This window comes from Lygodium microphyllum, chromosome 4 (genome assembly GCF_053477565.2).
Source record: "Lygodium microphyllum isolate KBCC chromosome 4, Lygodium_microphyllum_v1.1.10, whole genome shotgun sequence".
Taxonomy (NCBI): Eukaryota; Viridiplantae; Streptophyta; class Polypodiopsida; order Schizaeales; family Lygodiaceae; genus Lygodium; species Lygodium microphyllum.
The window spans coordinates 92705154-92729562 of record NC_141138.1 but is presented as its reverse complement, the minus strand read 5'-3'; the positions used below and the strand labels follow the sequence as shown (position 1 = coordinate 92729562).

Sequence of the window (24409 nt, the reverse complement as noted above, 5' to 3'; positions counted from 1 at the left end):
AGTACAAGATTACATGATTACACGAGTACAAGAGGCACGAGGGCCATAGGCCAACGTGTGGGAAATCCCTGGACTAGGGTACTAAAAAGTTACACCAATCATGGCAAGGACCCAGAGGCAATTGCCAAATGCCAGGAATACAAATCCTCCCGAGGGAGCAAGTCAGAGTGCCTGATGAGATCTAGCTGCCAATGCAAGAGCCCTTTAAGCCTTGCAATATGTCGCGGTACATTAGAAGCCGAATCAAAGAGAAAAGCATTTCGGGTGGTCCAAATGTGCCAGCATCCCCAGTATCTGAAAAAATGGAATAAGATCTTCATATGTAACGGTGGTGGTGTGGGATACTTCGGGCGCACAAAAACCCAATCGAAGGGAGTCAGTGAAGACCCCACCACCGCGTGCCAGATTCGTGACAAGAGTGACCAGATATTCTTGGCGAGCGGGCAAGAAAGAAAACGATGTCAGGCCGATTCCGCCGAAGTGGTGCAGAAGAAGCAAGTGCCATTCGAGATTCGACGCTTGGAAAGGGCCGAGGCAAGAGGAAGACCACCAATCATTACCCGCCACAGAAAGACCTTGCATTTGAAAGGTGTCTTGTTCTGCCATCCCTCCATCAGCGTTGCCTGCCACCATGACAGTGATTTCCACAGGCCCCAAACAGCATTAACTTTCACGCCCAACCATTGGTGATCTTTAATGAGAAGATGATACACCTGATTAGTAGAGGCCTTTTCCAGACTCAATCGGCCTGCAAGGTCCCAGTCCTGCCAAGGGCGATCCATAGCCAGGGCAGGAAAGGGTTGCCTACCCTGAAGTTCCGAGGAAAGCTTTCCCCATAAATCACGGTATCCGCGCGGGATCCTGAAAAGTCTCCTAGCAGTCCGAAATGATGCAAGGACATTGCGAGTGGCAAGGGTAGCATCCGCAATCGAAGTCACACCCAAACGGGCCATGCGGTTAAATCTTGGTCTGAGATGATGTTTATCTTCCCATGAAAGTAATGTGGATACCGCCAACAATTCCAGCTGAAAAGAATTTGTCTGCACGCGGTCCCCTACAGGATGCCAACGGGCCTTTTGGAGCACCACTTTCCAAGAGCCGACCAAATGTACTAACAAAGAGGAAGAGGGACTGGAGAAACGAGCGTCAGCATTAAGGACATGCCACCATGAGGCTCGAAGCCGTGTGTTACCCTGGCGGAGGCCGCTGTCCTCAAGAAAATAACGGGCTATGATGGTCCACGGGTGATGATCCACACACATGGCATGAAACAGAGACCAACGAAGAGCCAGCATATGAGTTTCTGCATCCAAAATAGCTCCACCACCCATGCGCTTAGGGGTACATGCATGTGACCATGAAATCCAGGAAATGCCTGCCTGCAGTGAATCTTTCTTCCATAGCATGAAACGAATGGGATGAGTAAGAGCCTTCAAAGTACTGGGCGTCCATGGCAGTAATGGCAGGAAATACGTCAGCATTGGTAGCATAATTGTCTGAGCCACTTTGAGGCGGACATGGAACGGCCAGGCTTGCGACTTCCAATACATAAACTTCACGGCCAGTTTGTGTGAAATCCACTCTAGCAGGGCCTTTGGCCGTACATCCACCCCCAATGGGTATCCAAGATGCCTGACAATCGCGCCACGAGAAACCACCTGGCCCTGCCAGCCTAATGACTCTAAATCAGGCTCCGTGCAACTGAGAATGGCTGACTTGAAGGCATTGATGCGAAGACCAGAAGCTTGACCAAAGAGCGTCCAAACATCTAATGCCTTGCGAATGTTATCCCTGTCCGCCTGCAAAATCATAAAGGAGTCATCAGCCAAAGATTGGCTAATGAAGTGCTGCCCCAAAGGAAGAGATAACCCTGCCAGCTGGGCAGAAGCCGCCATGGAGGATAACATTGAAAGGACCGGGTGAGTCGCCAGGGCAAAGAAGAGAGGACTCAAAGGGCAGCCTTGTCTGAGCGAGCGTGCAAGGAGAAATGGCTCTGTGACCCCACCATTAAGCATAACTCTTGAAGAAGCCTCAGTACTAATGGTGTAGATCAATCGGGACATGCGGATCCCAAAGCCCATAGCAGACATAAGCTCTGCAAGGAAAGACCAGTCCACACAGTCAAACGCCTTTTCCAGGTCCAGTTGAATCAAGACCACTTGCTGATTGGAGTGCCTCGCATAATCAATAGCCATTTGCACATTCAAGATATTGTGCAAAATGTTGCGTCCCTTAATGAAACCATATTGGAGGGGGTGCACAAGAGCTGGAAGGTGCTTGTGAAGCCGATTTGCCAGCACTCTGGAAAAGATTTTATACATCACGCCCATCAACGAAATTGGTCTCCAGTGTTGCAGCTTTGACGGCGAAGGGACCTTGGGGATCAGTTTGATGAGGCCTTCTTTCCATGAAGAAGGCCGCTCTCTCTCTCTCTCTCTCTCTCTCTCTCTCTCTATCCATGTGTGCATATGTGTCCATGCATGCATGCGGTCGCATGTGGATGTGTGAGCATGCATATGTGTCCATGCTTGAGCACACTCTTAAGCACCCTTGTTAATGCTCAAATTGATTTTGCCTTGGGAAGCATTTTCTTTTGTCCAAAGTTGCCTGTGGCGCTGCCCCTGTGCACGAAAGTTCACGAAGACTGTTGCATGTCTATGAAGGCACCATATTATAGGTACGACCGCTTTTGTTTGTGTGAGGAGGACATATGGAGGAAACAGTTTGACCATAGCATTCTTTACAAAAGGGAGGTGAAGTTAGAGATCAATTTTTGGCAATAAGCACTTCTATGAACAGTCTATTTTCAGCCCAAGAAGAAAAGCTATGATACAATTTCACACGTTTACAGAGATGCATTTACATTTTGCTTGTTCACGTCCTCAAAGGGGATTCTGAGTGACCACCCAAGCAAGCACGTACACTGGCTGCTCTCAGAGCTCAAAAGAATAAAAAAAGGAATGATATGTTACAAATGGATAACATCACATGCATTTTTGTGGTGACATCAAGAGAATACTCCTTTTCAATACCCCTGAGAGACCGCTTATATGCTACTTGTGTGCCTCTGAACTGTGACCATGAGATCTTGCATTCTTTACAGGCTTTGCCATTATGCTATCAACTCGCTTATTGGACTCCGATCCATAACATCTGCAGCTTGCCTTGCAGTCTTGTGCAAGGAGGTATTGGTGTTTGGTAAGGACTCTAACTGCAGCACAGGTCAATCCATTCAATATAATCTTGGGTAAAACTCTTCAGAAGTTCATGTTCATAAATTTGTAGCAAGGGTTGACACAAGTACAAACATTGGAACATAAGGTATACTCACAACAAAACTGAGATTATAACTGATCAAGAGTACATTCTAGTAGTTAGTGCTTTGTCCATAAGCTTAGGCATAGAAATCAGGGTAATTCAACAGAGACATAAAGCTTCAGATTACCAACCTGAACAAGGAGGTCAATTGATCGCCTCAGCAATCGAGCAAGGTCACCTTCATCCATACTGCACTCTTCAATGAGCTCTTTCCAGGACACCCCAGAAGCCCATGCCTCCACCAAGCCAGCTAGTTGGTCATCTAGTTCACAAGGGATCTGCACTTGTGCAATCAGAGATTTGACAAGGGATGAGCATAGAAAAACGTGTTGTTTGGCAATCAAATAATTCCATAGAACTAAGGGTATTCTGTGCAATCCGATAAAATCAAGAAGGAAACACACCGAGACTTGATGCTTATTTTGAATCGCCAGCAGCCATTGTTGTGTTTCCCTCAATACACCAATTGATTGTTGCACTTCATTTGATGGTTTGTAGATGTCACTAATCAAAATGTAGACAAGACAAGAAAGAACAAATAAAAGTGGTCTCAAAACAAGTTCATTAACCTCTCCCCAGCTCCAAAAAATAAACCTTTCCCAAAAATGAACAGTGGCAAAAGTATTGACATACCTCACTATTGTATCACTGCGAAATTTGATGCCTTCTGAGACAAGACTTGCACAGACTGCTGCTAATTGAGCAGGACTGAGGTAAAAAATTACAGTGTTTGAAAAAGCTAGAGCTAACCACAACTCATTAACTCCCCGGAAAGCAGCAGCAATTTCACCAAGAGGAAGCATTTCATGAGTTCCATGCATGATAGCACCCACCTCCTCCAGAACATTGACAACCTGTAAGAGCCAATCCCCTAAAATTTGAGGAACTACTAGACAGTTCCAACCATATAAGTTGAAAACAGAAGCCCTAGAATCAGACAGCTCAAAGGCATTTTCTTCCTGTGAGAATATTCATGAAGAGCATCTTGTTTGGCTGAATCCTAATCTATAAATCGATAACAATGCAAGGTATGTGTATATCTGCAAACATTACATCTTGTAACACTTGAAGTTTCATAACACTCCATGCATAATGCACCAAAAAAAAAAAAAAAAAAAAAAAAAAAACAGTCAAACATGTGAATTGAACATGGTTATGAATTACCACCCACACCGATTATTTAATCATCCAAGACTGCTAATTTGTAATTATTGCTTGCAACTATGGCCTCCAACTAGTCTTGGATACAAGAATGTTTATAATTACTTCAGACCGTGACTGGGAGGCATCACTTTCATCCCGCAGTTGCATCTTGTTTGTGGATGAAACCATCCTGTCCAATCTCTCCAGAGTGGTTGGATCCATACGATCTGTCCAGGATCCATACAGTCCAGACAGGTCAAAGATCTGACCGCTGCCTGACAGACCAAAGGCACCTATTTGAACATGTGATTGTTTTTACATGTTTGAGGGGTTATCTTGTGTTCGTTTTTCACCAATGAGCCTGTTGGGCAAGGCTGCTTTCTTTTGAACGGCATTCCTCAAATTTATCTTTCCATCCTCAAGCTCTCAAGCTCCATCCTCTACCTCTAGCTTATCATATTGAAGCAACAAGTTCAAAGTTAATATTTAAATAAATTAACAATTCATTTTTTTATGTCTTCTTAAATCAACATATGAAGCACCATACTTTATCTGAATTTTTTTTGGGTGTACACTTGGTACTGTACTAAGTCCATGGGCTGGACACATAGGACACACTGTGTATGACTACCTTTGCCCCATCCATTGAGTCGAATAAGGAGTGGCCATCCACTTACTTTGAGTGCAAAATAAGCCAGGCTATGAAAAAATAAAACGAAACCCACCAAAACATGGCAAAAAACATTGTCAAAATGCATCAAACAAGTAACCTAATAAGCATCTATTAGTAAAACTTGAGTACTCTATTCCATGTGCCACTGTGCAAGGAGTCTTGTTCAAGGTGCCATGCAAGGTAAAATATTTTCCTTCATCTGGTTGACTGTTGGATTTTGGTAAAAGTCATGTGCAAGTGCGCAATCGACCTCTACTTTTGTAATGTTCCTATTTCTTACATTAGAGAAACATGAAGGGTAATTCACACTTACTAACCACTAACAACTACCTTAAGCACAGTGAGTGTTGTTTCCATAGGGTATAAGTAGGTATGGCTTTAGATATCAAATTATACTTTAGTGAATTCAGTTCCCATGCTTTAGTGAGTTTAATTCCTAAGAAATTAACCTATACTCCTCAATGAGTCTTCAACTCAGTGTTAAACTAAGTCATATATTTTCGCAAGCTTCACTTGATTTTTTGTTCCCTCATAATTTCTTGCTCAAAGTTCCATTTTGTTCTTTAACATTTTAGGAATTTTTTTAAAAAAAGAAGAGAGCTACCTTGTCATTTCACACAAGCAACTCATTAGTCCAATGCACCTTAGGTACACTTCATGATTGGACAAGGGATGAGGTGGGATGAGAGTGATGTCAGAGACATGGAGAACAACTCCGAGAGTGCATCATACTCCAGACAAATCCTGAAATGCAGCAAAAGCAGAACACCATGTGTAGACAATATCGTGACAGTAGTGGAGGGAGGGAGAGGCAGTCCTCCAGGACGCAGGATGTCTTTGATGACTCTAGGTACTAGAACACAGGTATGCTAACTGTATAGACAGCTTTACGAATGATGATGACTGCAGGCTGCCTACAACCAGCAGCCCAAAAGTGGGAATTGCTGCCATCACCAACACAGGGCACCAGGTTGCCAGGTGATGGTGGCAGCAGCATGACCTCTAGGTGATGAAAACAAACTAAGCTGTGGGTTGGCGATTGCAATAGGCGGCACAACAAAGGTTGAATGTTGATGTGACAGCAGCTAACACCTCCAGAAGGGCTAGTGACAGTTGATTAAGGCTGGGTGAAGAGTATAACAGCTGGGTGAAGGGTGTAGTAGGCTGGGTGAAGGCTGGTTGGACCTTCATAGTACAGCCTGACAATGACACGACATAGGAAAAGCTGGCTGGTAAGAATGATCAGGGATATTCTATCCCCACAACAGGCTCTATTTATAGAGGATTTTTGGGCATTTTTTTTACCTGTCCAAAATAAAGCCTTCTATTTTTGGTATTCAGCATTTAATGTTTTTTGGGTCTGTTTAAGGAGAATAAACAAGGCATTAATGCACATTAATTATTTTATTAACATGTGCCTTGCAAGATGAAGAGAAAGTCACTTCTCCACCCTTGTTTTTACTCAAAAGGTTCCACCTTAAATAATTCTAGGCATCAGATGGCAGGAGGCCTTGTTGGGCTACCCAAGGGCCTAACATGATCCCTTTGAAGGGAATATATGAACAACAAGGGTTAAATATTATCCCCCATTAAAAAGAATTGTTGCAAGGCAAGGGTGTTGGTGAAGAGGTATAGTAGGAGGACGAGATGAAAAGGTAGGATAACAGTAAGTTGTTGTGAAACCATAGTGAGACTGCCAACAGTAAATCCTGTGAATATGGTAGGTCCAAGACGACCACTCTTTGATGAGATAAAAGGAAGTCTGCTCACTCAATGCAAGGGTTTTCACATTGGACAAATGCTTACTTTCATGAGTTTTCATCCATTCCAAGGACCTTTTGCACATATACACAATGCCAATGCATGGGAAATGCCTTACAGCTAGTTGTTGGAATGCATCAAGATCAGCCAATGCATCCAAAGTCTCCTAAATCTTTTGTTGGGTGCTCAATCGAAGTTGAAGCATTATCAATTGACATATCATGAAGTCTCCTAGGTAGGCAGAAAGGCAAGCCACAAGTACTTTTGCTTGCATGAAGAGATTGGATACCATTTCTTCATTGTATTTGAGAGAGTTAAGCTATTGATGATGCGATCCTCAGAACTTTCCAAGTAGGTGCCCTTGAGAAACTTGTTCTTGCGAGAAGTCCAAGTGATATTGGCTATACCACTTTACCATTGTGTTTTCTAATGTAGGAAGGAAGACCACGAGGAAGGCAACTTCCCTATCTACCCTCTACGCTAATATGAGCTCGGAATCATCATGCATGGTCTTCAAGATCCTTTGTGGCTAGTCCCTTCAATGTGGGAAAACTTAATCTTTATTCTTCCAAGCGCCTTGTGGAGAGGCTCAAGGCCCCCATGACCCACTCCCAAGCGGCAAGCTGGTGCTCTCGCCTTCCTTGTAGTTTGGCAACAGAGGACAACTTCCTCAAACTTGACGCCTATTTAAAACCCGAAGTGGAGTATTAGGAGTGAAAATAAGAGTTGCCTGTGAGGATTTGCCAGAGTGGGTTTTGTGTCCCACCTTGATTGCCGAAGGGTATGTGTGTGCAGTAGAGGTGGGTTCCTCAAAGCAATACACTAGCTCCTTATTCAGCCATAAGAATTATCTCCAAAATGCAGAACACACAATGACTCTACGCACTCAAAAAGGGTCTCAAATGTCTTAGAATCACTACCAAAAATGCTGAAGAATTGCCACGAATAATGACTCCACACACACTAAAAGGTCTCGCACTAAACTCTAGAAGGTGCTATAGAGGGGTCCAAAAACTATCATAGGGAAGTCAAAGAAGTGTTGCAGAAAAGGTGAGAGGGCCTTACGAAAATGCAGAAATCAATAAAGAAGCATGAGAAAAAGTTTAGGAAAAATGCAAAAGTCTACAGGTAAGTTTCAGGAAATGTAAAAGTTCATAGAGAAGTCAAAAGAAGGCCTCTCAATAAGTTTGGAAAGTTGGAGAAAAGTCTGAAGGAAATGCAAAAGTTTGGAGAGAAGTCCGGAGGAAACACAAAACATCAAGAGAGAAGCCTATTAAAGAGAAAATACAGGAGAGAGTGAAACCAGCCTTCCTTCCTGGACATATTCACAAATCTGAAAACGATACCTTACCCAATTAAATTTAGGAAGTTGACAGCCAATCGGCCAATTAACTGGTGCCCGCCCCCTTGGACACTATGGTGATTGACTTGAACGGACTAAAATTACAGCAGAGCAACAAATTCACAAATCTGAAAAGAATACTTTAACCAATTAAATTTAGGCAGTTGACACCCAATTGGCCCCATTAAGTGGTGCCTCTTGTGGTATTTCTTTAACTTGTGTTTCTTGAACTTGTAGCACAAATAGAAATTGGTGGATCTCTCTACAAGTTCCAACACAATGGGTTGTTACAAATGACCATCATCTAGAATCAATTTGCACCCTGATTTGACAACAAATTTGGCACAAATTGGTCATTAAACTCTCCATGCAAGCCAAATCAAATGAGGATGGCCAAACCTATTCGATGAAATGGACAGTTCAATAGACAAGAAGTGGAGTAGATAGTGAGAGTGAGAGTAGACACAAAAAAGCATACAAGAGGCATCTCACAATCTCACATCCCCATGATAGCAACTCAAAGGAAAATACAAGGTGTATTTAGCAAACCCCCCTAAAGTGAATGATGTGACTAAAACAAGGATATCACAACTCAAATCTCCAAATAAGCCAAGAGATGTAAGCATCACCAAGAAACAACTTCTCCTGAAGGACACTTGCGTCAAAACACCCTACCCAATCACTATCAATAAGAGCATGCAAGGAAGTGGCAATGCTGCAAGGGTAAAACAGCCCAAAAGCATGTGTGCCTTTCAAGTATCGAAAGTTGCACTTAGCTATTTGCCCATGCTGTTGTCACGAGTCAGTAGAGAAAAGAAACTTATACCCCTTTAGCTACACACATGTACAGCAAGTATGGGTACAAGAAACCCAAGCCCAATACACTATATAAACTTTGCTTTCTTTATAAGGGACCGACATCCTACATTACAATGCTTTTCTTTCCATCATTGTTTGTTACAAGGGAGAGAAGCAAGGCAACCCATTTACAATATAGCAACACAACACCAAGAACCAAAATATGCATCTCAAATAACACCAACCAAATAGTACACTAGCTTTATGCCTTGTTACAAGACTTTGTATCCAATGAGTCTTGAGTCAATGTCTCTATCTTTGCATGGTATCTTCTCAAGGAAGTGCATCTATGCAAGATCATGCTATATTTTTGAAGCGCATGTAGTTGAGAAGTTTTAAAATAGTGGTGACTCATGGGAACAAGCCATTGAGTTCCATGAAGGCAAAGGCTTAAGCCTTAAGCCTTAATATTCATCTTAATTGGCTTAGACTATCGAATGGAGAAAAAACAAATGAAGCAGGAGCTTCAACTTGCCATGGCAGGTCAATTCCACACCCGGCCTTGAGTTGGAAGGCTCCGTTTATAGATTTCCATCTCTACTACATTTGATTGCTTTCTCATTATTTGCAAAGTGTTGAATATGCAATACACACAAATAAATAATTGATTTATCAAAGTCCATCTCTTTGGCATCACTAGGTGGCCAAGGCACACACATGCTATTATTGTTGCAATCCGATGCATCTCACTATGTTTGAAGATAGCCCATGATACCACGCAATACAATTGATATAATTCTCATCATTAAGCCTTATTACTAAGGCTTCTAAAACTTAATCAAATAACCATAGGTGCCCCATCACAGAAGGCCTTACACCACTATATTTTGGCCACAAAATAGCCCTCATTTCCACTACGGGTAGCAATCCCCTTGCTTGTAGTTGAAAACATCCTTACAAAAGACAAGTTTTAAACAATTTACTTCAAGCTTTTCTCCTTTCACCTCATCATACCATCACTTTGTGAAATCAAGATCTACATTATTTCTTGGAACCATGACCCATACGGCATTGCATCTTGACACATGTTTTGATATCATACACAAGTATACAACACAAACTTGTTTTACACACTTCCACCTAGACTGTATACAAAACCCAAAGTATTGACAAGATATACAAGAGGCTTCCCGTCTTTTTCCAAATATTGTGATACCATGAGGCTAAGCTATGCATCAATCTGCTCAGTTGGAATACAACACACTGAATGTCCGGATGTGTATTGCACAAAGTGTCAAATGGATCACTTGCATCCTCAAGGAAAAACAAAAGTTAGACTCAACACGAGTAGAGACAAGTTTGCAATCCTCAAACTAAAAACACTGCAGTAACTATCCAATGTACTTGAACGACCTCAAAACAACCCCCGTTCGGCAGCCCCCACTCATGTATTCCGTCGGGATCCAGCCATCTGTGGAGACTAGTGCCTCCCCACTGGCAGAAAGAAACATCTCCTAGTACAATGGTTTTACAGTGGCGGCTTTCGCACTCCACAACAAGTTCCTTAGACACCCGGTCACCCTACTCTTCCTCGGACTGGCGATAGAGTATCGCTAGGTGATAGAGTATCGCTAGTTGGTGGAAGACTTGGATAGCTCTTTGGCACTGTCCTTCCCGCCTCTTTCGTGGACACAATGACAGTCACATGAGTCCCAAAGGTACGGGTGGCAATGAAAGAGACAAAGAATATACCACAGTTTCTAGAGATCGAGGCAGGCGAACACTCTTTCAAGTAGCAGGTTATTGTGACTGGGCAGCCAGGGCAGTGCATGCGTTGCCATGACTTTGGGTATCAGGCAGTAGAGTGCACGCGTTTCAGAGCCAAGGCGGCCTCGCCGATAGGCCCATAGGTGGATGCGGATGGCTTTACCACGGGTCCAGAGACAACAGAGGGGGAGACGGCATGGGGTGCCACAGTCAGCTCCTCGAACATAGCCACAGTAGCAGGGTGTAGGAGGGCGAGCATCTCCCTCCGATAGAATGCGACGTGGGCCCCCCTCCCCGTCCCACCCGGTAGGACCACAAGCCTACACACCCACCACCCATGGAGGCGTTATAGGCCACCACCCACGGAGGCATCATAGGCTACCACATGAGTTTTTTTGCAGCGGGCCGTGGTTCTACTTCAGAGTGGCAGAGTGCGAAGAGTTCCCACTACCACTGGAAGTGGGAATCTTCGTGGTACACAAGTCAAGAAGTGGCAAGGTCCTTCTATTAGCACCACCGGATGGACTAAACTACGCTTTCTTCCTCCAGACCTCTCACACGGGAGATTGGATGATGCCTCAGATAGAGGAGGAGGTGAAGAGCCAAGTGGCAAATCACATCTCCCAGTGGATGGGAGAAGAAGAACTGGCACTTTTCTCCCAGCAGTGGAGAGCTCCAATGGACGTGATCGAGTGGCCCCTAGTGCAAGCAGCCCGGTTCTATGAGTGCACATAGTCCTACCCCTCAGCCTAGCTGATAGATGCCCTGGTGGTACCACCAGGCACATCCATCACCCCATGGTTCGCCCAAGGGCTACCATGGGGGAATGGAGTTCACCGTCCAAGCCGGCAACGAAGCGTATTCGCATGCCTCATAGCTCCTCTTCTTCGTCAGCATGCTCCACACCGAACAGATGCTTGTTTGGTCAGTCACAGGTTTCCCTATGAGCTTACATCTTGCATCTTGGAATGTGAACATCATCCACTATAGTGGAGCACATGGTTCCAGGAAGTTGATCGCGGCAGGAGCTGCAGCTTGCCCTTGCCGGACAGATTGACATCTTATTGTTATAGGAGCACAAGCTCACTCCCGCCGAGGCCCACCAAGTCGGGAAGGTACTCCCGAGCAAGTCATACACTTACTGGGAGCACTCCATTGGTGCCCACGACAGAAGTGGAGGGGTATGCATCTTGATTGGCCCGAGCCTCATTGCTTGTGTGCGGGACCATGGGACGATTGTGGCAAGGAGGGTTCTATGGATTAGATTGGATACTGGGGACTCGTGCCTTGGAGTCCTCAATGTCTATGCCCCCACGGAGGTCAGGGCACGTAGCAAGTTCTGGGTGGAGATTGCAGCAGGACTCCTAGAGGTGGACTCTTGGATTGTTGGAGGGGACTTCAACAACCTTGAGGCCTTATAAGGGACCAATAGGGTAGAGGCAAAAACTATCAGAGCATGGTTGGGGAGGAGCAGGAGGCATGGGAGGTCTTCCCAATCGCAGTAGGAGCTCGCGACGCCTGGAGAGACCCAGCTTTCCACAGGAGGGAAAGGTCATTGGACTTCTCACGGGGGTACAAGCGGCTAGGCAGAGTCTTGCTAGAGTGGTTGGATGTGGGAGAGTGGGGATGCTCTTGCGGAGGCCAGATAGGGCAGTTGACTGGCACCACTCCGTTCAATCACTGCACAGTCCTCCTGACACTCGATCCCCCAGCATATTTCCTAGGTACACGATCTTGTCAGATCCCTGACTCGATCTACAGGAGGGAGGAGGTGAAGAGACAGATTGAGCAGATTTGGAGTAGGGAGTGGGGCAGGAGGGATAGGATCGCAGAGGAGGTTGTAGAGGTCCTAGCTGAGTTGAGCAGCATCTGCCAGGAGGCAACCCTACAGCCCAGGCAGTAGAGTTGGGAGAAGGAGAGAGCACTATGGCGGCACCTAGCAGCCACGCAGAGATTAATATAGGAGACACCAGGGGATCCCATACTCCACGCACAGGAGGTGCATGCACGAGTAGCCATTGCTGGTCTAGAGGATAGGCACTCGGAGTTCTCTTTCCGCACCTCAACAGCCTTTTGGGCGCAGAAGGGGGACACGATGTGCAAGGAGTTTTTTCAAGCACACCAGCGCTGCACCACAGGAGAGTAGATATGCAGCCTTCGGGATCAATATGGGAGGATTCGCTCTAGCCCATACGAGGTGATGGAGATTGCCACCGACTACTACAAACGCCTTTTCTAGCACGAGTCAGCCTCAGCCAAAGGACAATGTTGAAGACAGCAGGTCTAGGATCACATCCCGTCCCTCCTCACAAAGAAGATGGGTCACTCCTTCTAGACCCTTTCACAGAGAAGGAATTAGAGGAGTCTTTCCATACATACGATGAGCAGAAATGCCCAAGAGAGGATGGCCTCTCTAAGGCCTTCTTCACCACCTTAAAGGAGGTCATGAAGGACCCCTTACTGCTGGCTTTTCAGGAGATTTTCAGTTTAGGTCGGATGCCAGAGAGTCTATCGGGAGGTGTTATCAGTCTCCTTCCCAAAGGGGAAGACCGGTTGGAGCTATCCCAGTGGAGACCGATCACCCTGTTGCCAGTGGACTATAAGGCACTAGTAAAGATGATTGGTAGGCAACTCTGCCCCGTGCTTCTAGACATCATTCATGATACACAGACAAGCTCTGTCCAGAATAGAGCATCCTAGACACAGTCTTTACCTTCTTTGAGGCGACAGAGTAGGCCCAGCACAGTGGTCAGGGATTCGTTGTACTACTCCTAGATTTTGAGAAAGCCTATGATAGGGTGGATTGGGATTTCTTGGAGGGAACCATGGAGAGGTTGGGCTTCCTCCACACATGGATCCATGGGGTCTCCACACTCTATAGATTGGCTACCAGCAGGGTTCTCATAGGTGGCAGGAGATGGGAGGAGTTTCGGTTGGAAAGATCAGTACGGCAAGGCTGCTCATTGGCCCCGTATCTGTTACTAATCTTTGTAGAGGCGATGTCTCACTTCCTCACATCACGTGTGAGCGGGTTATGTGGCCTCCAGCTTCCGGTGAGAGAGAAGAAGGAGCTGTTAGACTCACAGTATGCAGATGATACAATACTTTACATAGAGAACGATGAGTTGATGCTAGAGAGAGCGAGACCAGCTCTCGAGGTGTTGTGTATTGCAGAGGGAGAGAAAATCAGCTGGCGGAAGTTGGTTGGTTTCCTTACAGACCTGGACTCTACTATGGAGTGGAGCGTCCACTTGGGATTTAGATAGGTGTGCAGAGTACAGACCGTCCTAGGGTTCTAGGTGGGACTCGACATTACTCCTACCTAGCAGTTTCTTCCAGTCCTTGTCTCTATTCAGAAGAAGCTGACCTATTGTAGTACCGCTCGCCTTTCCCTAGCAGGCCGAGCCCTGGTGGTTAACCAAGTCCTCCTAGCGACGGCTTGGTACATCGCCTTGTGGTACAACTTCACTGCCTACTAGCGCGGAACTTTCTTTGGGTTGGGTTAGACCGCTCCAAGGATTCCCAGGCCAAGGTGATATGGGAGACCATCATCTGGCATCGGTCAGAGGGAGGGCTTGGGATCATAGATCCAGAGTATCAAAGTATGGCCCTCTTGGGCAAGCTAGTAGTTCGTAGCCTCACACCAAGAAGGCAGACCTGGAAAGTCCTTTTGTTGCAGAAGGGTCTCCAGGAGTGTAGACCGAGCCTTCAGGTGATTGGAGGCCGTCCCTGAGATGGATCTTCAGGACAGCCTAGATCACCCCCCCCAGATCCCTCTTCCTATGCAGTTTGCTTCATGTGTGGCAGGGCTTCCGTAAGGCCCTAATTAAGAGGCCCCCAGGCTGCCAAGAGGAGATAGAATGCCAGAGGGTGATATGGAACCCCAAGGTCAGAGATGAGAAGGGGGTACAGATTGGTGAGCGTCCCTGTATCTAGTGGGCTGGGTGGGAGGCTAGCCCGGCTCGTACCATTAAGATATGGCAGGAGGTGTACAGGATGATGGACGAGGGGGTGTTGCAGCGGGCATCATGTTGCTAGAGAGGAGTGGAGCTGAGAAGAAGGGGGATAGACGCAGCTATACCTCAAGAGCAACTTGCACCCCCGAGATGAGAGTCGGTAGAGCCTGGGGAGATATGGGCCGCCAGGTTTTTACCAGAAAGTATCCCCCTATAGGTGGCACATAGAGTGGAAGGCGCCCCGCATGGGACTTTTCTTCACCGTACAGAAGGGGGGGCGTCTCGCCCTTGACAGAGGATAGCAGGATGAGGGGATAGTTGTCCTTCCATAGAGGAGGATTCGGGTGGTTGGCCTTCAAGGAAGTGGCGTCTCTGGATTTGGGAGGGCATGCCACTTGATGAGCTGGAGTGGGATCCATGAGAATGGCTATGGCCGGCCACTGCGGTCGCCACGAAGCCACTGAGGTTCTTGGAGTACACAACCAAGATTAGCAAACACGTACTGATGCAGGAGGACACGGATTGGGTGCCGTCGCGCAGTAGGCACTGAGTGGAGCATAGCGTCACGGAGGCTTTCCGACAGACCTTCTGACATCACCTATGGGATAGCTGGAGGCCAAGTAGGGTATTGTATTTCCTATGGCTGGTGGCACATGGAGGCCTGGCGGTGGGGAGTTGGTTAGCCCAGATGCAAAGGGGAGAGGTTGAAAACGTTGCACACAACAGCCTCTGGAGTCCCCAAAGCACTACCTTTGGTCATGTGAGGTGGCACAGCTTGTGTGGAGAGGAGCATGCCACATCCCCCACCATATAGCACATAGCCTTGGATATATATCTCATGGGGAGCTTTCTGCTAGCATGCAGTCAGCCAGGGTTGTCACCTTCTATACGAGGCTGGGAGCAGGACATGGTATTCATTATGGAGACAAGGCCGTGCGCAGTGATCGATCTGGAGGCTCTACCCATCCGCCAGGTATTGGAGCCCACAATAGACCGCTTTGATGTATGGGAGATCATTGGGAGTCTTACTGGATGGCATATCTGGAAGGCGCGGTATCAAAAGGTTTTTGGTGGGGAGAGTCTTTCAATATAGTCGACCTTAGCAGAACTTTGGACCTCCATCATCCACTCCCTCCATGGTTGATGGGATTAGGTGCAGGGCGAGTCTCAAGCTTGACAGGAGCTCTGATCTCATTTCATGCGCACTTGGGGCGGCCAGGACCTACTGCCTCACTAACATAGACTTCCTCATTCAAGTAATCATGTAAGTAGCAGTCTTAATGTCAAGTTGATGCATATTTCAGCCATGATGTGCAATCAAAGCAATGATTAAACAGATAGTCACCATCCATGACATGGGTGAAAAGGTCTCATTATAATCAATGCCCAATCTTTGGGCATGGGACCCTTTGCCACAAGTCTAGCTTTGTAATAATCAATGCAACCTTCTACATGAGATTAAAGCTTAAAGAGCCACTTTGTGCCCATGGCATATGTGCCTTTAGGCAAGTAACATAAGTCCTAAGTACTATTATCTTAAATGCTCACATAGCTTGTAAGTATTGTTATCAATTATCACCATGAAAATTGAAAGAGAGAGAAAGAAATCAGAGTCCACATCACGTTGAGAGATTGAACTGGCCCCTCCCCCTTTAGAAGAATTTATGAAAACCAACCACAAGTACCAAGTGCCTAATCCATATCCAAAAGGGCTGATTTGCTACAATGCTGAAAACTAAGGTTTTGAAACCCTAATTTCTGCATACTCCAAGTAGTAAGCTGATTTTCTTCTTTAGTGTTTGGATTAGATCAAGCTAAGTAGAACTTGCCTTTTGGATGAGTGATAGATAGGAGAGTACAAAGCATGTGGCTCAGATTTCAGTATGAGAGCTTTATTAGAAATGAAAAAAGAGACCTCCAATATATAGGTGTGGGCCTTGGGTGCTCAAAAGTGGAAACTAGAGGCTATAAATGACAAGTATAGGGACACTTAACTCTTCAAAATGACACGTTTTATTCTGGATACCACATGTTACTTTTCTAGACAATTTGAGATAGCTACTAAAAGAAAATTGTTCCTAGTCAAATTCCGGAGCCTTTGATGCGGACATTAATTCTATGTAAGTTTAGCTTCCAAGAATAGTAACCTCCTAAATTTGGTTTTGCCAAATTTAGCTTTTGGAGAGCTTCATTATATAGGTTCACAAGCTCATGGTTTGTTTCTTTAATTATACGCATCTCGTTTCACTTTCTAAAATCACTCATTATGTCGGCTTCTAGTCAATGTGACTACCATGTGTTAAAAGCCTTAGTCATCTGCGCTTCCTTGTCAATCTGTTTGCCCAACTAGACTTTTGATTTCTCTTGGTATCCTGTCAATGACGACCCAAGTATAATTATAGGGCATTTTGGCCATTGGCCGCCCTTGAATAGAGAGATGAACATTTAAGCATAATTTCAAACACACTAATAATACAAATCGCCTTTCAAAGTCTAAGCATCAAACTAATTTCAATCATTAAGTCAATATGTCTTGGTAACAATTAATTTACAAAAGGTTGGTTACAATCTAGCCAATGTGCATCCTCCAAGGCGTCTTCAACATAGAGACTCTTTACTAGAGGTAGTGGCCAATAAAGCACAGTCTATGAAGTTCCTTAATGCTTCATGAGAAGCTCCTCTACTACATCCAAGATAGGGCAGCTGATCTACTGCCTGCAAGGTATCCAACAACCATCTAGGCATTATCTTTGCCTTGCAAATAGCAGCCCTCTCTGTGTTCTCTACATTATCATCATCTACTACCTCAATTCGGAATAATGGCATAAGCGTATCAAACACACCTTCGCGACCAACAGTTGACTGATTTTTAAAATCACACAAATGTATTTTTGAATTTTCAACAAAGACAACATCTCTATTGATAGGGACTTTGCCTGTAACCAATATTTAATTGCTTTGTTCTACAATATGTGTCTCTTTTGAGATGGAATATGAGTATAGGCAAGACATCTAAAAGTATGCATGTGTGCAACCATTCGCTTTCTATCATTCCATGCCTCATAAGGCATGATAATTTTTAATGCCTAAATAGGTGAACGATTCACCACTCTAGCAATCGCATCCAACCAAAACTTATTTGGCAAAGACTTTTCTTTAAGAATACATCCGCCATCTCCATACGAGACAAATTCTTGTGCTCAACACGACCATTCTATTGCATGGCATTAGACATTGTACATTGATGAATAATCCTATAGTAAACAATAGTGGTTTGAAGCCCTCCAAGTGCAAGTGACAAGAAGCCAAGGTCTTTCTAGTGTGGATGACAACACAAGGAAGGGGCAACAGTCTTTTTGGTGGTTCTAATCTGTACGTGATAGCTTTCATGATTGTTTGAGCAAGACAACAACAATTTTTCCAGCTCTCTATCGATGAAACTCTAAAATTTCTCTAAACAACTTTCTCTCTCATTCTACAGCCATCTCTCAAGTTATCTTAACAAAATCAAACCATTTGAGTCATCAGAGGTGGAGATGCGTACTCACCATTGAGGGCCTAGGACTTGAATTTCAATAAGCTGAAATTGAGAAATTTCAAGGATATTCAAGAGGGCAACAAGCTACTACCAAATTTGGGGCTGAATTTGTCTTTCAAGGAGCAAGGTGAAGGCTAATCTCCAAGTAAGCCAAGGGGCAAATTGGCTTGAAGATTTACTAGTCAATTTCAACAACAAGAGATATTTGGATTAACAAAGTAGATCGAAGAATCTCGAATGTACTCCATCCATTTGCAATAATAGCTAAAGAAATACCACAAGGGGTGAAGTGAGCAATGCGCATTGGCGATGCAATGTCCGGCAATGAAAATGTTTGGTAGAGAGCAAAACGTGAGCAAGAGTAGAGAGTGAGAGTCAGGGAGAGAGATGCACGATGTTCTTGGGTACAATTTATTGTGTATCTCTTTAGGTTTTAGATAGATATATATAAAAGTATAAATGTGCTAAGGGTGTGTTCACACTCGTGCACATATAAAAGGCACGATGGCTCTTTATTCCCAGCAACCTCCCACCTAAAGGCAATGTGCCTTAAGAGGAGAAAAGAATCAGCTGATTCTAGGTATGTACAAAGCTGAAATACATATACCTATCCAACTCCCATCATCTGTCGACAATGAGCAAACCGCTCTGCTGGAAGACCCTTCATGAGAAGATCTGCAAGATTATCATCTGTATGAAATTTGACAAGCTCAATGCTCTTGTTGTCAAAAGTACATCTCTAATAAAGTGATACTTCACTTGTATGTGCTTCGTCTTTGCATTAAAGACGTGTTTCCGTGCTAGCATGATAGCACCCTGTCTATCACAACAAAGAACAGGTAACTCTGTAATGTCAAGCTCTCCCACCAGATGTGAAAGTCATAAAGCCTCCTTGCATACCTTAGTAGCAGCCACATACTCAACCTCTGTAGTAGACAATGCAACACACTTTTGTAGCTTGGAGATCCAAGAGATTGCTCCTCCTGTGAAGTAAACACATACCCACAAGTGAACTTTCTGCAGTCCGCATGACCAACATAGTCTGCATTCGTAAAGCCAACAACAGATACCTTCTCCTTTCCAAAACAGATACAAAAATCCTTTGTGCCTTTGAGGTATCTCATAATACCTTTCACTGCTTTCCAATGCTTTTTACCAAGGTTTGCCATGTATTTGCTAACCACTCCTACTACAAAGGCAATGTCAGGACATATAGCAACAATAGCATACATCAAACTGTAAACAGTTGAAGCATATGGTATCTTGGCCATTTCAGCCTTCTCATCATCAGATGTAGGGCTGTTCTTTGCACTGAGTTTCACATATGAAGGCAATGGAATCCTAATTGTTTTCCCTCCCTCCATATTGAAATGCTGCAAAACCTTGGAGATATACTCCTGCTAAGATAGATAGAGTAATCCTTTTGACCTATCTCTGAGTATTCGCATGCCAATAATGTGATTTGCATCACCAAGATCCTTCATGTAAAAGCTACCATGGAGACTTTGCTTCAGTGAGTCCAAGGCATGTGTATCCCTGCCAGCAATCACTATGTCATCAACATACAAAACAAAGATAATCAGGCTGCCATCTGCTACCTTCCTGGTGTACAAGCAATGATTCACTTGACTTCTATGAAAACCTTGAGACTGTATAAATGTATCAAACTTATGATACCATTCTCTTGGTGCTTGTTTCAATCCATACAAACTCCTTTTAAGTTTACATACCATCTTTTCTTTCCCTTTTGCCACAAACCCTTCAAGCTGTTATATATATGTCTTCATGCAGATCACCATGTAAGAATGCACCCTTTACATCCATCTGTATGAGCTCCATATCTCCAGCTGCAACTAAGCCCAAAATGGTTCTCAATGTAGTCATCTTGACTACAGGAGAGAAGATATCATCCAAGTCAACTTCATGTTACTCCTTGTACCCCTTCATAACCAATCTTGCTTTGTACTTTGGAGAGGAACTAGAAGTGACCTTCATCTTGTAAACCATGGAAGGGTTTTCTGCCCTTTAGGCAACTCCACCAAGTCCCAAGTGCCATTTTTCTCAAGAGATTCCATCTCTGACAACATGGCTTTATACCATTCCTTGTTGTCCTGTCTATCCATTGTTTCCTTGAAGCAAGACGGTTCACCACAGTTTGTCAACATGACATAATCAGCCACATTGTTTGCACCAAGAACGAATCTATCAGATTGTCTTGTAGCCCTAGACGATTTCCTAACCCAATGATCATTGTTTGCTGGCTCTTGAGCCTGCAAATTTTCATTTTCAGCTTGTTGTCTTGGCATTTCAGCTTGCAAATCAGCATTAACAGCTTGTTGTCCTAGCTCTTCCGGCACATCCAGTGGCTCATCATTATGGGCAATGGCTGGCTGATCATTTCCAATATTATTTTTTGCATTTGCAAGTTCATTTACAATAGGTATTTGCTGCTGTACAACGGGCACATTTTACTGTATAAAATATATTTCTTCCCGAAATATTACCCTACGGACCTCCTCAGTCTTTTCTGGCTGTTTATGCATGCGATCTTCCCACAAGATAACATCATTGATGCATACTATTTTCCTTTTCTCGCGATCCCATAATCCATACCCTATTTCACCCTCGTCACCATATCCTAAGAAAATGCATTTACAGGACTTTGGCTCAAGTTTGCTTCATTCTTCTTTATAAATGTGCACAAAAGCCGCGTAGCCAAACACTTTCAGGTGAGCATATGAAGGTGGCTTGCCCGACCACGCTTCTTGAGGGATCCCCCCCCTCCCCCCCAAAGACCTGTTCGGTGACCGATTAATCAAGTGAACAGCTGCCATAATAACCTCTGCCCAAAAACCATGGGGTAATGTAGCATGAGACAACATAGTACGGATTTTATACTGTATGGTTCGATTCATACGCTCTGCAACTCCATTTTGGGGTGGATTATGAGAGACAATGAGCTCCCTCTTTATCCCTTTGCTGTCACAAAATGCCTGAAAGGCCTTGGACACATATTTCCCACCATTGTCAGAGCAAAGACACTTAAGTGTCTTATCAGTCTGATTTTCAACCAATGCCAAGAATTTTTGAAACTTGTCAAGTACTTCGTCCTTGCTACAAATAGAGTAAACCCATACTTCCGTGTAGCATCATCGACAAAGGTGACAAAGTAGATAACCTTGGCATCTAATATACATCGGAATGTACTAACTCTAGAGGAGGAGATTTCAACGAAAGAGACTTCTTATAAGACATATATGCATGTTTACTATATACACAATGATCACAATGCTCAAAATTAGCATAACAAAGACAAGGCAAGTAACCCAAACGAGAAAGTACTTTCATTCTAGTTTTAGTCATGTGTCCCAACCAGCCATGCCACAAAGAAACACTTGGTTGCTCGATCACAGCAACAACATACACACACTAGATACATGGAGAGAATACAAGGTATCACTTTTACAACCTTTGGCAATCACTCTAGATTCCTTACAGATCTTCCATTTCCCATCACCAAAGGTGGTATAAAATCCATTGTCATCTAGCTGCCCTGTGCTAATCAAGCTCTTCTTGAGCTAAGGTACATGCCATACATGCTGAAGTGTGAAGGCAAAACCATGCTGAAACTGCAACTGCACATTGCCAATACCTGCAATGTCACATACATAGTTGTCCCCAAGATGGAAAACACCATGTCGACCCCCTGTATAGTCAAAAAACCACTCATGATGAGGGGTGACATGAAAGGAAGCACCTGAATCTAGAATCCAAGTGTGCATGTCATCTTCCATATCTGCAAGTAAAGCATGTGTACTAAAGTGTGAAGAGACAAAGAGTACGTCATTCTCACTATCATTGTCATGAGTGACTACATTCACCTCTTCAATTTTGATACTGCTCTTCTAGAACTTCTTGGTTCTGCTTTGTCCGCTTTGGTGGGGATCAGGTTTCACTTGATAACCATATTGCCTTGGAAGGTGATATTTGTGAGGTTGAGGTTATAGATGTTATGGATAAAAGTCCTGATTGGGACGGCCTCGTTAATGAATTCTTTGAGGCTTATACTACTTGTTTGGCAAAACCCTTGATAGCCATGTGTCAATACGTTTGGGAGATTCAAGTGCTTCCTTTCATGCACACAATTCTAGATTCTAGAATTATGTATATGTATACACTTGGATTCTAGATTCAGCTTGCAGAGAGAACCAAGAAGTTCTAGAAAATAGTTTTGTACATACACACAATTATCGATGGATTTATAACTTCGACTCTCTGCAAGCTAAAGTGTAACCATGTTCTCTTGGGTAGGAGAAGCATGCAAACCTCAAAAGATTTTACGAGACTGGTTGGAAGTATCTTGCAAAATTTCTAGTGCGATTTTTCAGTTTAGCATACTGATAAGATCTCAACTAAAGTTGTTGAATAAATTCTACCAACCTCACAACCAATGGAAGCAAAAATGAATCATCCAAGGATTCAAGCGACAAGGAACGAACCAAAGACAGTAATTCTTCAGCAGCCTGCCAATGCTGCTTGCAAACGGAGACATGATGAATGTCATACTGGAGTGCAACCCTCTGAACATTGTAGATCGGTTGCTCAAAAGTGTGAGTGCTCCTTGATGGAAAGTGAAGCAAAAATTTGTCAAGTAACTGCACCGTATAACAATTAAAAATTGGATGTTTCAAGTAAAGTGCATTGAAGTGTAAGGGGAGCTTGCTAAGAAACTATGCAAAAGGAGCAATGACTTGTGCAAGCATCTCAAACTACAAGGGAAAGTACTTAGACCACAGATATTGTTGCAATACTCGCATTTCCAAAATCTCTTGCAATAAGGCGTCATCTTGTATAGTGTATATACAATCCAATTGAGACCAGGTAGCCATATGCTAGGCCAAATGAAAAGTGACTCCCAATACAGATGGGCAAAGCCAAAACCAAAGGTCTTGCTTAAGAATGTCAAAAACAAAATCATGTCAAGTATGACTCTAAAGTGCATCCATCATCAGCTGTTCAAAGTAGATTGCAAGGGATCAATGCATGATTAATATCCCCCCTCTACCTAACAATAAACGTGCTTTTAGCCTAGCCCATAGATTGCATCTAGACAAGGATCATTTGGGGCATAGAACCCAATCAACCATAGAACCTCCCCTTCAAACAAAATATCCTGTTCATCCACCACATTGTCAATCATCATTCTACCCCCTCCTCCTCGTCCTCTATCTGCACCTCCACTTGACCTCCTATGTCTCAATCCATTTCCTCACCACCATGTTCCTTTTCTTCTCTTCCCATCCATGCCAATAGTTATGTCATTGCCAACATTAGTAACCCTCTTTCTTCATATATCCAAGACATACTTTTTTGGTGCTATCCCTTTCCCTCTCCTTCGCTCCCTTGGCTCAAAATCATGTTACACAGACAAGAACCTTTTTAATAATTTCTTTGGAATTATTAACTTGTGCAAAAATGAATATAAGTTGAAATATGGGCCACTGTGATAGGAAACCCCTAGCTTAGGCAATGGGGTCGGTCATTGGAAAAAGTTGTGGTGGAGAGGTGCTAGTGAGTGCCTAGTGTGAGATCTTGGTCAAAGACATTAAAGGTGCCCTTGGAAATGAATTTTGGTGTCTCCCCAAGTTTGCTAAATCAAGAGGCAAGTTGGGGATAGTTGTTGTTGGTCATTCAAAGCAGCAAAATGTTCCAAATTTTGTAAGAGATTGCACTTAACCAATAGAGAAAGTTGGAAACTCTTGGCGTAAGGCCTTCTATCTTCTTGGGTATCCGGCCTCTCTCTTGATTGTACAATAAGATCTCAGAATCAAAATTGAAGAAGCACCACAAGGGGTGCTAGTTTTGCAGCAGATCAGTGCTAGCTATCTCTTATGCTTGGTAAAGTGTAAATTTTGTTTATCTTAGACTCTTGCTTGCAGAATCAACATCCACAAACCCCCTTCCAAGAGTATCTAAGCCACTCATGGTTTCAGCCTCAGGTATCCAAGGTATGGCAATGCCTCACCAATTCTCTCCATCGCATGGAGCCAGCTCAGTCTATCATACACACCTTGCTCCAAGACTTGCCTACCTTACCTGCGATGATTACAAAA

At 44.1% G+C, this 24409-nt stretch overlaps 1 protein-coding gene and 1 long non-coding RNA gene across 3 annotated transcripts in view; both read right to left on the bottom strand.

Moving 5' to 3' along the window:
* The window catches only part of EMB25 (DEAD/DEAH box helicase), a 213783-nt gene that overhangs the window by 9240 nt on the left and 180134 nt on the right, over window positions 1-24409 (bottom strand). The window contains exons 13-16 of one of the 2 annotated variants that reach the window (XM_087676227.1): window positions 3952-4172; window positions 3723-3822; window positions 3450-3596; window positions 2788-3211 (exon numbers count right to left, since the gene is read on the bottom strand). In XM_087676227.1, coding sequence (XP_087532353.1) covers window positions 3113-3211; window positions 3450-3596; window positions 3723-3822; window positions 3952-4172 — 567 coding nt within the window. In that variant the 3' untranslated portion in view covers window positions 2788-3112. Of the gene's footprint in view, window positions 1-2787; window positions 3212-3449; window positions 3597-3722; window positions 3823-3951; window positions 4173-24409 lie in introns of those variants that run through there. The other variant, XM_087676228.1, reaches the window with a different exon arrangement.
* Window positions 4424-5156, bottom strand: LOC148037322 (uncharacterized). The gene is made up of 3 exons (XR_015690632.1): window positions 5009-5156; window positions 4781-4911; window positions 4424-4688 (listed from the first exon to the last, which is right to left on the bottom strand). It is a non-coding gene; the product is annotated as an uncharacterized LOC148037322 (long non-coding RNA).